At 40.9% G+C, this 13,555-nt stretch overlaps 9 protein-coding genes across 9 annotated transcripts; all 9 read left to right on the top strand.

Moving 5' to 3' along the window:
• Positions 1-285: 285 nt before the first annotated feature.
• LSM04_002933 (CDK5 regulatory subunit-associated protein 3) lies at positions 286-1,527 on the top strand (the record flags this gene model as incomplete). Its single annotated transcript, XM_067329355.1, has 1 exon — positions 286-1,527. The coding sequence occupies one exon, from the start codon at positions 286-288 to the stop codon at positions 1,525-1,527; it is 1,242 nt and encodes a 413-aa protein (XP_067187281.1).
• A 291-nt stretch (positions 1,528-1,818) lies between these two features.
• Positions 1,819-2,997, top strand: LSM04_005788 (uncharacterized protein; the record flags this gene model as incomplete). Its single annotated transcript, XM_067339394.1, has 1 exon — positions 1,819-2,997. One exon carries the CDS (start codon positions 1,819-1,821, stop codon positions 2,995-2,997), a length of 1,179 nt encoding a protein of 392 aa, XP_067187429.1.
• A 451-nt stretch (positions 2,998-3,448) lies between these two features.
• LSM04_001610 (Cyclin PHO80-like) lies at positions 3,449-4,105 on the top strand (the record flags this gene model as incomplete). Its single annotated transcript, XM_067339393.1, has 1 exon — positions 3,449-4,105. The coding sequence occupies one exon, from the start codon at positions 3,449-3,451 to the stop codon at positions 4,103-4,105; it is 657 nt and encodes a 218-aa protein (XP_067187227.1).
• Positions 4,106-4,593: 488 nt separating this feature from the next.
• On the top strand, positions 4,594-6,252 carry LSM04_009002 (uncharacterized protein; the record flags this gene model as incomplete). Its single annotated transcript, XM_067339392.1, has 1 exon — positions 4,594-6,252. The coding sequence occupies one exon, from the start codon at positions 4,594-4,596 to the stop codon at positions 6,250-6,252; it is 1,659 nt and encodes a 552-aa protein (XP_067187567.1).
• A 276-nt stretch (positions 6,253-6,528) lies between these two features.
• Positions 6,529-7,143, top strand: LSM04_009502 (Ribosomal protein L15e; the record flags this gene model as incomplete). Its single annotated transcript, XM_067339391.1, has 1 exon — positions 6,529-7,143. The coding sequence occupies one exon, from the start codon at positions 6,529-6,531 to the stop codon at positions 7,141-7,143; it is 615 nt and encodes a 204-aa protein (XP_067187600.1).
• Positions 7,144-7,532: 389 nt separating this feature from the next.
• Positions 7,533-8,207, top strand: LSM04_001820 (V-ATPase proteolipid subunit C-like domain; the record flags this gene model as incomplete). Its single annotated transcript, XM_067339390.1, has 1 exon — positions 7,533-8,207. One exon carries the CDS (start codon positions 7,533-7,535, stop codon positions 8,205-8,207), a length of 675 nt encoding a protein of 224 aa, XP_067187232.1.
• A 365-nt stretch (positions 8,208-8,572) lies between these two features.
• Positions 8,573-9,046, top strand: LSM04_002380 (uncharacterized protein; the record flags this gene model as incomplete). The annotated part of the gene is made up of 1 exon (XM_067339389.1): positions 8,573-9,046. The coding sequence occupies one exon, from the start codon at positions 8,573-8,575 to the stop codon at positions 9,044-9,046; it is 474 nt and encodes a 157-aa protein (XP_067187262.1).
• A 364-nt stretch (positions 9,047-9,410) lies between these two features.
• Positions 9,411-10,754, top strand: LSM04_009760 (uncharacterized protein; the record flags this gene model as incomplete). The annotated part of the gene is made up of 1 exon (XM_067339388.1): positions 9,411-10,754. One exon carries the CDS (start codon positions 9,411-9,413, stop codon positions 10,752-10,754), a length of 1,344 nt encoding a protein of 447 aa, XP_067187615.1.
• Positions 10,755-11,273: 519 nt separating this feature from the next.
• LSM04_005114 (Inclusion body clearance protein Iml2/Tetratricopeptide repeat protein 39) lies at positions 11,274-13,034 on the top strand (the record flags this gene model as incomplete). Its single annotated transcript, XM_067339387.1, has 1 exon — positions 11,274-13,034. The coding sequence occupies one exon, from the start codon at positions 11,274-11,276 to the stop codon at positions 13,032-13,034; it is 1,761 nt and encodes a 586-aa protein (XP_067187396.1).
• Positions 13,035-13,555: the final 521 nt, after the last annotated feature.

The raw sequence follows: 13,555 nt of genomic DNA, 5'->3' as shown, positions 1-13,555 counted from the left end.
TATCGAAGCGATTACCTTCTCTTACTTTCTATTTCTTTTTTTTTCTTCCTTTCGCCATCCCTACCCTTCCTCAACTATTCTTTAACTCTTTTTCTTTTCTGTCTTTCTTTGTATGTGTGTGTATGTGTCTGTGTGTGTGTGTGTACTTGCATCTGAGAAATATATCTATAAGGACATAAAAAGGAAAAATAAATGTAACGATATTTGTATCGTCATGTGTTTCTCTATTTCACTCTTTTCGGTATTTTTTTTTCCAATTATAGGGAGAAAGGAAAAAAGTTATTCATGGATCAGCAGATTATTTCGTTACACTACCAGTGCATGGAGGAATGGCTGAAGGATCGAAGGGCTGTATTGGAAAAAAAAAATCGAAAGGAGTACGCTCGCCTTTTAGAGCTGGCGCCAAAATTAGAGCAGTTGGTACGATATGACATACCTGCTCTACAGAAGCAACAGAAGAGGCTTTCAAGCTCCATAGATGACTCTTTTAGAGCTATTGAAGAGGCAGAAAAAACTGTTCAAATTATTGAGGAAAAACGGAGAAAGTTACTTCAGGAGTATGGACTCATAGGTGTAGGTCCTTCAGCAGATGAGGATGAGCTTAATGCTGCTCTAGACTTGAGAATAATTTCTAGTACAGTTTTTCTTAATGAGAAGCTGAAAGAATTTGGGGATGACCGGCATTTTGCTGCTTTAAGAGAGGCTTATGGCCATGTTGCGAAGGAATACTCAATGGGAATGTACGACAACACTGCTTTTTCGTTACATTTCCCTTGGCTAGACAGGATTTACGAGGAACGTTTCTATAGTTTAAAAGTAAATGCGAAAAATGATGGGTTGACGAAGGTAGAAGTAGGAGAAGCAACAGAGGATGTAACATCTTGCAATATTGATTGGGGTGATATGGATGAGTCTGATCCTATTGACATGGAAGCGGTAGTAGAAATACAATGGAATGAAGAAGCTAATCTTGTGCAAGAGAGCTCTAATCCTGCTTCTGCCGCTATTGTTGTTGCTGATGATGGTAATGGTGATACTAAAGATATTGAGGAAGACGAACTGCCAGAGAGGGTACCTGAGTGCTTTTCCATGGATTTATCAAATCCCACACACCGACATCATGTACTAACCGAGTTGCAGGCGTTGCAGTGCTTTGGAGAGGAGCGGTCTGCGATGGGCGATGACACCCTCACCGCCAGCACCGCGGCGGTTGACGCCCTCCTGCGGCTCCTCACCGCCTCCGTGGAGGCGTCGCTTGTGCGCATGTCCACCGGCCGCGCGCTGCGGGCGTCGCTGTTGGAGTCCCTGCGACGACTGCGGCCGCCGGGGGGATCGGCAACGGCAGGCGGCGAACAACACGCGGCGCGGGTGCAGCGGCTGCGCGATGAATTGCAGGCGGTGGAGCCACGACTCGAGGAGGCGTTGACTGCCGCACGGGAGACCCGTGCCGAGTGTCTTGGGGAACTTGAAAAAATGTTCCCTGGCCGTAGCGTTGCCATTGTGGGGGATATCAATAAGTACATCTAGGCGGTGTGACGCCCACCATTCACCTCCCTCCGTGTGCTGCCACACAATTACTTCCCTTGGAACCAGAGCATCAATAAGATGAAACAAGTTGGGGGTCGGGGATTATTGTTGTTTATTATAATAACCGATTTACCAAGTAAAAAACAGAAAGAAGAAAAAAGAAACCTTTTATTTTTTTAATGGGTTTAATATTATTCAGATATTAATAGATTTGTTTTAATTATTTTTTTTCTTCTTAATTTGTATTATCTCTATTGTAGTGCGTTATTTTAAGTAAAGTAACACCAGCAAATGGAACATCCACGTAGGAAGGAAGTTCCTCTATGGCTTAATAATGCTGTACATGTATGGACCACGAAAAACGATATTTCAGTGGTGAATCTTCGTGATGTATCCGAGCAATTGTGGTCGCCTAGGTCTACGCGTCGTACAGATGGGACACCGCAGACTCCTGATGAAAAGAGTTTTCGTACAGAAGGTTCTAATTGCAATAGTGAAAAATCCATAGAATCCACCACGCAAAAAAAATTAAATGCACTCCTCGCCGTTATACAGGAGCGCTCCGAGAGTCAAAAGGCGGCAACACCAAGTGTTTCTACTACACTTTCCAATAATCTCAAAATTGGGGGGGAAGGTGTGGCGACTGATCATGAATCAAGAACACCATCTTTTCCAGAAGTAGGACCTTCTAAAGTCATGGATGTTGTCTTTGTTCGTGGTGTTAATTTGCCTGGAGGAAAAAATGTAACTCCATCATTGCAGCTGGAAGAGAAAGATGACTGGGAACTTAAGTCTGGTGGTGTGCAGTGTGTCCCGCTATTTCATGATGATGTTTGGTGTAAATCCGGATCATCCTTCAATATAGACTCTTTCACAATAAAGGAAGAGGACAATGCTGATATCTTAAGTAGTTTCAAGCTACAAGATTTTACAGAAAGTCTACAGAAAAATGAAGACACTACAACCGATACAACATCAGCAGGGGTAACAGTAACACCAATAACAACAACGAGTGTCCAACCACCACCGTTTCCTCTCTCGGTTAATATGAACGAAGCACCGTTTCAAAATTCTGCAGCCTCCACTGTTGTGACATCTCCGGTGCCATCAATGGTTTATCCGCAGGTCATCAGTCTGGGCGCTCCCGGGTTTGCGGCTGCACCGACACATGCTGCTGCTATGGCGATGCAGCCATCTCAGTTCGTCGCTTTACCTTTTTCATTTATGCATCAAGCCTCAATGATGGCAATGCAACAGCCATACCGTATGCCGCATCAGTTTTACCAAATGCACCCACAGCTTTCACAACGCACTCAAGTGCATTACCAACACCCTGTGTATCAACCGACTGGGAATGCGGAACTTCACCAGATGTCTCAACAAACACATGTGGCACCACAGAATCCTTCTCCACGTCCTGGAACAAATATTGGGGCAGCACCGTTTGTTCCTAGTGGGAAGGGTATTTGATCGTCTCTTTCTACTCTTTATATTGTGTGACATGAAAGAGATTTTGCGTGAAATGACATTTTCGAGATGAGTTTTAGCTAATTGGACAAATAAGGGCGATTATTAGCAGTTGCACTGTACATGTTTAAAGAACAAATTATGAATTATGTGTAGCGTAAAGACACACAAACACACGCACAGAAAGAAAGAAGAAAGAAAATAAGAATGAGACAAACAAGGAAGAAAAGGGGAAACCTAGAGTGATAGTGCCGGGTTTTTGAAAGATTTCCCTTTTTTGCTTCTTTCTGGGGTTTCCGTATTTTTGTTTACTTTATATATGTATTTTTTTTTTTTTTTGATATTCATATGTTTGTGATATTATTATTACTATTATTATTATTATTGTTATTTTTATTTCTTTCTTTGCTTCTGCCTTCGTTTTTTTTTTTCTCATTGGATTGGGAAAGGAGTGATGTCGGCGCGAACTAGGTCGCGAACACCAGCCCAGGTTCAAATGGCGACGATCATCACAATGTACATTCAACACATCATGGAATTACAAGCTGGGTTGCGTGAAGAGTCGGTTGAAGTGAAAGTTGCACCCCCCACCGAGTCTTTTCCGTCATTTGATTTTTTTTGTGCCGAGTTTGTGCCTGGTATATCTGTCGAGAAGTACGTTCAACGCCTCGTAACGTACATGAGATGTTCACCTGAAGCGTACATTTTCGCACTTGCATATATTCGGCATCTTTTTATCTGTGGTTTTCCCTTGCACTCACGCTCTATTCACCGTGTTCTCCTTACTGCCGTTGTAGTTGCGGCCAAAACGAGGGATGACCTTTATTGTTCAATGAGCTACTATTCTCAGGTTGGAGGTGTGAGTAAACATGATCTTAATATGATGGAGCTTCGATTTCTAGTAGACTTGATTGATTTTAAAGCAGAGGTACATCCTGATGAGTACAGGTCTGTATGCAATGATATTACCGCAGTTAACTCAATCAAAAAAAATTGCTGCAGCACATCTGATGTCTGCGATGTCACGGCTAGTAATTCTCCATCGGAGCTTGATGAGACCGTGTTAAATTCGAAGCCACAGTGGATGACGGAGTGCCAGTTATACTGGTAATTTTTCCTTGGTTTCGATAAGTTAATTGTTACTGTTTGCATTTGGAACTTTTTTGATTTTGTGAAGGAATCGTCGAGAGGCTTGAAATACTGAAGGTTGTTTATAGGTGCTAAAAAACAGACATTTGCAGTATTTTTTCTTAATGAGTACTGAGAAAAGGAGAGAATATATAGTGGGACGCTCTTTTTTCCTTTCCTTTTTTTGTGGTTATTATTATTATTATTATTATTATTATTATTATTATTATTACTAATATTATTGGTTCTTTTTCTCCCCGATTATCATTTCTCTCTCTCTCTCTCTCTCATGTATATATATATATATATATATATATATATACTTATTTATCTGTTCTTTGTTTAATTGTTTTGAGCTTTCCTTTTTTTTTTCATTCTTTTTTTTTATTTCAGTTTTCTATTCGTTGTGTGTCTTTTTTTCTTTTATTGTTCTTTTTCCATTTGCAGAAAAAACGAAGCGGTGTGAGGACCATGTCGAAGGGGTATACAGTCTACTCCTTGATGAAGCAGCCGCAGGAGACAGTCATCAATGAGGCACTCATACGCGAGTGTATTTATCTCCCGCCGGCGTGCACAACAGACGAGGAGCGGCTACGTTTCGTGGGAGTGCGGGAAGAGAGTCAACGACAGCAGCGGGCCAAGGCGGCAATGGAGACGATGGAGTTGCATAAAGTATCAACACTTCTCGCCTCCTATAGGCGTATAGGAAAGATTGAAAACCTTGTTGGTCTGGGAAATTTAACAAAACTAGCCTTAGACAACAATAAAATCAGTGAAATAAGCAACTTAGAACATCTGAAAAAACTGCAATGGCTTGATTTGAGTTTTAACCAGATTACAAAAATCACAGGTTTAGAAGGGCTAGTAGAACTGGAAACCATTTCTCTCTTTTCAAACAAGATTACAGTTATTGAAGGATTGGATAATCTTAAAAAGTTAACCTCATTAAGTGTCGGAAATAACTGTCTTGAGGTTCTTGAAGAAACAGCACGGTATCTCCATCGCCTCAAAAGTCTTCGTATTCTCACATTGAAAGGTAATCGATTTGAAAAACTACCACTTTATAGAGTTCGCCTACTTGCGTTTGTTCCATCACTTCAATTTTTAGATGGTCGTATTGTTTACCAAGAAGAAGTTCTAAAGGCAAGAGAAGAACAACGTGAAAACCTAATGCCTATTGATGAAGAAGATGAACGTGCGGCTACTGAAGCAAAACTAGCACAAGAAATGGAAAAAGCGCGAAAAGACTATGAGCGATTTAATTGCCCTGATGAAACAAAACTTTATGATGAACTCTTTTATTTAGAAGCTGATGGAAGAAATGTAGCAGAGTTGCTTCGTGCAGATATTCTTACATCAATGACAAAGGATTTGTTGGAACGATTTCAGACAGAGTTTACAGATAAGGCTAAAGAACTTGCAGAGGCAATGAAAGCAATTCGTGCCCGACGTGACGACGATGAGCGTGATTTTACTGAAGCAGTTAATATCTACAAGCAAAAGAATGCAAATACATGTAAAGCACTTATAAAACAATTTGAAAAGGAAATTAAAGTTCATATTCCTCGTACTATGTGGGGACGAAAAAATGAAGGTGAAGGTATTTCTTCTGAAGTTATCAGTGTTCTTGAGAATCGTCTCCGTGAGGTGAAGCATCAGTTACTTGAGCAGGAAGCTGACCAATATGATGCCTTGGAGTCCTTAAATACTGGAACAATAGGTAAATGGAAGAGTGATGGCGTAGATGTTATTCTTCAAACTGCATTTGAGAGCTTTCTAAAGATGGAATCCGACTTCCAGGTTGCACTTCGTCAAATATTTGATACGTTATTCGACCAGCGGCAAAGGCAAGAAACTACTTCAGAAGCATATCACCTGGGAAAGCAAGACGAGAATATCATCTCTATTGTTGACAACAGGGAAGAATATCAAAAAGTTTTAGGTGATTGGTTTGAACTGCGAAGGAAACGTTTGGAGGAACTTGAACAAATGTACATTAGTAATGAGGAGAAACTCCTCAACGAGCGATCTGCGCGTATTTTGAAGGAGGAACAAAGTCGTCATCGTGCTCGATTAAATGAAATTCATGAATTTGTGGAAAGAACAACCGCATTACTGGAACGGGCTTGATAGTTTTACGATGAATGAGGTATGTACACAAAATTTATTTCCTTATGTCATTAATAAATAACAGAATGTTTAGATGACTGGAAAAGACACATAACACAACCAAGTTTTTTTCTATATTTGATTGTTCTTTTTTTTCCTTGTTTTTCTTGCTTATTTTTCGGCATTATTATTATTATTATTCCCTCTCTCACTCTCTCTGTTTTTCTGCATCTTTCTCCTTTCCGTGTCTTTGCATATATATCTGCCTTTGCTGCATAGTCGTAGAGGACCCCAACCATGGGCGCGTTTATGTACCTGAACGAGCTGTGGAAGAAGAAGTCTTCCGATGTGATGCGCTTCATCCAGCGTGTGCGCGCATGGGAGTTCCGTCACCAACACACTATTGTGCGTCTGCGTCGTCCCACGCGCCCCGAGAAGGCCCGCATGGTTGGCTACAAGACAAAGCAGGGATACACAGTGTTCCGTGTGCGTGTGCGCCGTGGTGGTCGCAAGCGCCCCGTTCACAAGGGTATCACGTACGGTAAGCCAAAGACCAGTGGTGTGTTGGGTATGAAGCTTAACAAGAACAACCGCGCTATTGCTGAGCAGCGTCTTGGCAAGAAGTACGGCAACCTGCGTGTGTTGAACTCCTACTGGGTGAATGCCGACTCTACCTTCCTCTGGTATGAGGTGGTTGCTGTGGACCCAATGCACCGTGCTATCCGCCGCGATCCACGCATCAACTGGATCGTGAACGCCGTGCACAAGCACCGTGAGCAGCGTGGCCTCACATCTGCGGGCCGCAAGCACCGTGGTCTGCGTCACAAGGGCCACAAGGCATCGAAGCTGCGCCCATCGTGCCGCGCTGCATGGCGCCGCAACAACCGCATGGTGTTCCTGCGCAAGCGTTAGTGTCTTGCAAGGAATATATATATATATATATATATATATATATATATATATATATTTCTGTGCGTGTGTATCTGCATGCTCATGTCCTTCTATGTCGTTTTACTTTTTCTTTCTTCTTTTATTTTTTTTTCTCATGAAAATGAAAAAAAAGAGATACTGTTTTTTTTATTTTCTTTAATCTTTGCTTTCTAAATCCCCTTTGCGCGGGGATTTCTTGATATGTTTTATTTTTTCTTTTTGGTGTAGAGTTCTTAATAAATTATTTCCTTTGTTCTTTTTTTTTCAAATTCTTTAATAATTTCCCGTGTATGTAGGTTTTATTTTGTGTATGTATTTCTGCCTTCATCAGATAGGGTTTATTTGCTTTAAGAAGTAGAATTTGAGAGACAATGCCTGTCGAATCTGAGGTGTTGCCTCAACCAACACGTTTACCACCTGATGAAGCACTTGCCGTTATAGGGGGACTTCTACGGTACACTCTTGTTTTCCTGCTCATTGTATTTGGAGTTATTCCAATTTTATGTGGAACGGTGTTTCCACCATTTTCTGCCCTCTGGGATGTGATGTCTGCTATATCTCCCTATACTTGGGGATCAGTTGGAATAGGTATCGGTATCGCTCTCTCTATAATTGGCGCTGCGTGGGGAATCTTAACCACAGCTGCCTCAATCAGCGGGGCTGCTATTCGTGCCCCTGAGATACGCAGTAAAAACCTCATATCGATCATTTTTTGTGAGGCCGTGGCGATATACGGTGTCATCTTATCTATTATTATGATGGGAAAAATGGAAACAAATGCTAATGTGATAGATGAAAGCGGAAAGTATTCCTATAAATCAGCTATTGCAGGATTTACACTTTTTGCGGCTGGTTTGGCAGTTGGCATTGGCAACATGTCCTGTGGTATCGCGGTTGGAGTGGTTGGAAGCAGCTGCGCTATCGCTGATGCGCATAGTAGTACATTATTTGTGAAGGTTCTTGTGATTGAGATTTTTGCTTCTGCCCTTGGTATCTTTGCCGTAATAGTTGGCATTTTGATGTCCCAGAAGGCAGTAATGGTATAGGAACAGAGGTTGAAGAGCGTTTTATTTATTAAACTCTACTCACCTTAATCGTAAGATGTGACCTTTGTTTCTCTCGGAAACTCGCGTATATTTTTACGTATGTGCGTCTGTATGTGTGTGATTTGGGGTGGTTAGGTGCAAGGGAAGAGAGAAATAGAGGAAGAAAGAAAGTTGAGTGGAACGTCGAGCATTGCTATATACATATATTTTTCTGTTTTTACGTATTGTGCTTTTCCTTTTTCGTTTTTTTTTTCTCTTATTCTCACTCGTTTTTTTTTTTTTTTTTTGCTTTCCTGTTGTTCTTCTTTTCTCTTCCTCTTATTCTTAGAGTGTAGTGTAGAAGTGGCGAAGTGCACTGCTGCGAAATGGCAACGTCACAACTCATCGCCACGCGCTTTATGGATCTACTAGGTGAGGGAAGAGTTGATGATGCACTAAATTATTTATCGGATGATGTGGTGTACAATACGTGGATGGGTGTTGTGTATGGGAAAGATAACGTAACAGTTTTTCTTCGTGACAATGTTCGTTTTGTTCACCATGGCCGTAACTATAATAGATGGAAACAAGTACAACACTGTCTAGATCCCACTCTTAAGCGTTATGCTGTAGATGATGTTAGCACTGCTTCACAACAAGGCTTAGTGCGATTTGGTGACATTGCGGTGCGACAGTACTTCAATGCTGATGGCTACGACTCTCAGGGCTATGCTACGTTTGAGAGAGACGGGACAATAGCTTCACATGCCAAATTTGCTGTGTTTCATGTTAAAGTGAAGGAAACAGTTGTTCTGCGAAACAACAAGGTTGTACTGGTAAATATATCAAAACGAGTTTGACTTTGTAGTGGTATCTATTGCCCTTATTACTGTTAATTTTGGTGTTGTTGTTGAGGTTACCTTTATTTCCACATATTTTTTCTCATGTTTTATTTTTTTTTTATTTGTTATGGAGAGAAGACAAACATCTGTTACCTGTAGCTTTCATGTCGTTTGCGTAGTTGTTCTTCTCGTTATATGTTTTTTTTTGTTTTGCAAAACTTCCCCCCTACAAAAACACAAAAAGAAAATGTTCCCTTTTTTTCGTGTTCTTTTTCTTCCTTGTTGTGCTTGCTTGCTGTACACAAGAGTGATCCCTGCCTCTGCTATTATTCCCTTTTCTGTTCTTTTGTGACCAAGGTGATTTGCGAAATTCAATTTTACGATGAGACCAAACAAAGTTGAGCGCCGAAAGGAGTTGGAGTGCGCCATCGCTCTGCGGCGGAAGGAGATGGAGGAACTGCGGCGCCGCAAGGCAGAACTCGAGGGGGCGTTATGTATGCGCTCCGGGGCCCTCGCGACCGGTGACCTCGCGGCGGCGTTTCCAGTGCTCGACTACTGTGGCCCCAGGCCGCGGAGGGATGTGCGGCAGCTCCCAATCGAACAGGTGGGGACGGTAATGACTCAGTTTGACATTGCGTTAAAGGCCATTACACAGCAGAACCATTCTCTGCAACAGCAGATTGATGAACTCAATCGTCGCATCAAGAAGGAAGGGCAGCGATGTGCGAAGGTTAAACAAGATACAAAAATGCTGGCTGACACCACTGGGTATCAGGTTGGAGCTGCAGGTGAGTTAAATGGAAGCAAATTACTCAATAATGATGGTGAGGAAGTCACAGTTGAAGAATTGGAGACCAAGAAAGCTATAATTGAAAGAGAAATAAGGGCGGGTCAACTACTCATAAAGAAGAAAGAGAAGACTATTCTTAATATGTCAGAACTGCTAAGAGAACGTGAGGAAATTCTTGATGAAATCAATGCTTTGAATAACGAAATACGTGTCACAGATCGTGATGCAAAATGTGAAGAAGAAGCTCTACAGGAGCTAAACGCTGAACACGCTGCTGTTGATGCAAAACTGAATGCTGCAATGCAGATAAATATTTCCAGTTCACGCCAGATTATTCAAAAAGGTATTGAAGCTATAAAAGATGAAATTGATGAAACGGTGAATGGAGCTCGTCGTGGACAAGAAAGGGTTATTAAGGCTCAAGACTACCGTATTGATCAGCTTGAACGACGTCTAGAATGTATTCAGAAAGCGCTTCAGAGTAACCATCTTGTGCGAGAGGTGGATTCACTTCTCTCACGAAACTGGGAATCAAATGGTGAACTGATTGTTGTTGATTCTGAAGCCGATATGTATGATTTAGAAAAGATCATTCCAGCACAGGAGAAGTGCCATCCTGTTATATACAAATTACTTCTTACCGAAGAGGAAAGACTTTCTCGACGCATTGAAACCCTTAATACCATTGTAAAGGAAAAGGAAGATGTGATTGACGCTCTGGCGTGCAAGGTTGAAGCATTATCACGTGAGTGTCAAAAGGCCATTCAAGAACTTGACGAACTCGCCTCAGGAGCCGCATACGAAGAGGAAAAACAGCGACTAAGGGCCATGGAGTATATCCAGGAACAACGTCTGCACTACTCTGACCTCTTTTTCGAAAGACAGAAGCTAAAATCAAAGGCTCTTGCAACTTCACAGAAGTCAATATGCAAATAGATGGGTGGTGCGAAGGGTTACACATCCTCTTTTTTATTAATTGTTTGTTTCTTTTCGTTTTTTCCACCCCTTTTAACGCAGGACGAATTCCTGGAAACTCATGAATGAAACGAAAGATGAATAGGGATGCTGAATTTTTATTTCTTGTTCTTTATCAAAAAAAAAAAAAGCACACACACATACACACCAAAAAAGTTGAGATACCTAAGTAGTTTATTCCCTAATGTATTACAGGAAAAGGAAGTGGGAGACTTGTGGTGATTTTTTTATTATTGGTGCTCATTGTATGACAATTCTGTATGAAGTTATTTAAGATTCTATTGTGTTTTTGTATTGTTTCTTTTTTTGTCAGTTTTTTTTTTCAAACAACAACAACAACAAGAAAAAAAGAAACTGCTCTAATGTACTTTTGTAATGCTCTGTTCAACTTATTTTCCTCATTTCTTCTCTTTTTTTAATGTATATGTATATATGTAACAATATGTGTATGTATAAGGAGGAAAGGAGGGGGAACTAGTTATGTCGAATGAAGGCACACCAGTGAGCAGCGATGGCCATGGGCTACACTCTCATATTGAAGAGGCAGTGGATTTGATGTGGACTAACAAGTACACAGAAGCAGAGGCACTGCTCTCCGTGCACAAGGACATTCACCCGCGTTACGCGTTGGAATATGCCAACAGTTTTCTCGTCCAGACATTAATGAACTCCACAAACGAAAGCCGTGAAGCCCTTCTTGATTTGTTTAAACTTGCGGATTCACGGGCAACCGCTGCAAAGTACAGTGAACCCATGTTCTTTATTGACGATGACAATGATGGTTGTGTTGGCAACGGGGATAGCAGCAGTGTTGGCGGTCGTAGCAATGAGGGAAGCCCTAAGAATACCGTTAAAGGTAAAAGTGGATCTGAACGTAAAAAGAATAAAAAGGCATTTAAGGGTCGTCGTAAGGCAGCTGAAAAAGCTGGTCAGCACTTTGACGAGAGTTGGCAGTTGGAATGTGATGTTATTTATGCAGATGCTCTTTTAATGCGCTCTGTATGCCAACTAATGATGAACTCTTATCTAAAAGGTGGCATAAATTTGCGCAGAACATGGGGTATATACCACAAGTTAATACAAGTCGTTGAGGCAGATACTGCCAACCGTATTCCTAATGAGCTTAAAATGTGCGTTAAATATGGTACAGGTACCTTTTACGCTTTTTTGGCCCTTGTTCCTGGAAATATGATGAAGCTCCTTAACGTTATTGGTTTTATATCGGATAAGGAGCTTGGTGAGCAGTATCTCACTGAGGTTTTTGAAAACAATGGAATCCGTTCTCCTTTTGCAGCTTTGGTGCTGTGTACACTTTATCTTTTTCTTCCGACAGGTATTGGTCGTGTTGAAGAAACACTTCAGAAAGCGAAGCATATATTAAATACAATGAATCAAAGATATCCAGAAAATACATATTTTCACGGCTATTCTAATTTTTATCACAGAAAGAGGGGTGAAACGGCAGAGGCATTAAATGCTATAGAGAAAGCTGCTAAAAATGCAGAACATGCCGGTCTTGTACCATTATTGATTCGTTACCTACATGCTGATACACTTTTTATGGACCTCCGCTATGCTGAAGCAAAGGAAAAGTATGCATCACTTCTTGATCATCTGGCAAAAACGAAGGAGACTTTTGCATATACTGGACAAGTTGTCCTTTCACTTGCTGCTTGTTACGTGATGCTCAATGATGATGTGACAGCATTGAGTTGGCTCAAAAGGGTAGGTTCTATGTACAATCCAAGATCGAAAAATGACGCTAATTCCCCAAAATTTGCAGCACGTGTTGTCTCCAATAACCGTTTACTACCATTATGTGGAGTGTACATGTTGTACATTAATCGTGATCTCGCCCACATGAATGTGGAACAGGCAGAACGTGTGCTGAGTGAATTGAAACGAGTAACCGAAGGAAGAGATTTAAGTGGACCTGAACCGGAGAATATGTACTTGCTTTTTGTTGGAGTTATTCAAAAGGGATGTGATCGCATTGATGAAGCGCTTCAAACGATGGGAAAAATACTTGCCAATGAAAAGTGCATCCCAAGTGATTCAATGGTCTTGCCATATACCTACTACGAGACTGGTGAGATGGAGTATCGACGTGGAAATTTGGAGCGAGCGAAGGAACTTCTTACAAAGGGACAGTCTCTTAAAGGAGATGGGAATGAGACACTAGCAAATAGATACAATATTGCCTTAAAGCAACTAAAACGCGCGATGAGTAATAAAAAATGAGTTCCATAACGAATGACATTTGAAGTATGTCAGTAGGTGTGTAATGAAAGTATTACACAAATACGTGTATAGCTTTATCTACATATATATATATATATATATATATATATAATGATACTAATGGTGTTATGTTAATACTGATTTTCAAAGACTCTAGGATAGCAAACAGGGTCTCTCAAGACTTTACCGTAATGCTTCATCCCCCTAGTGGTATATTTTTACTTCTCGAATACTATCTTAAATGAGATTGGTAGAGGATCATGATGATGACAGTATTTGGGGAGAAATAATGACGACGTTGAAAAAGAAAGTGGTAGAATATGGGGGCAAAGGAAAAAAAGCAAGTAAATAAAAAGGATAGAAGGGAGGAGGAGAAAAGGAAAAAAAAAAACAAGACATCTCTCAAGTCAACCGTTTAGTATTTATTGTACTCTCTTGTTTTTTCCCTGTAATGTTTTTTTTTCTAATTTTTTCTTTCTCTCTTCATTTCTCGAGTTTCTTTTTTTTCGTGTAGTGTACTT

This window comes from Trypanosoma melophagium, assembly GCF_022059095.1.
Source record: "Trypanosoma melophagium isolate St. Kilda chromosome Unknown ctg5segment0, whole genome shotgun sequence".
In the NCBI taxonomy this organism is placed as follows: domain Eukaryota; phylum Euglenozoa; class Kinetoplastea; order Trypanosomatida; family Trypanosomatidae; genus Trypanosoma; species Trypanosoma melophagium.
The sequence above is the reverse complement of the archived record's forward strand: the minus strand, read 5'-3'. Positions and strand labels throughout refer to the sequence as shown.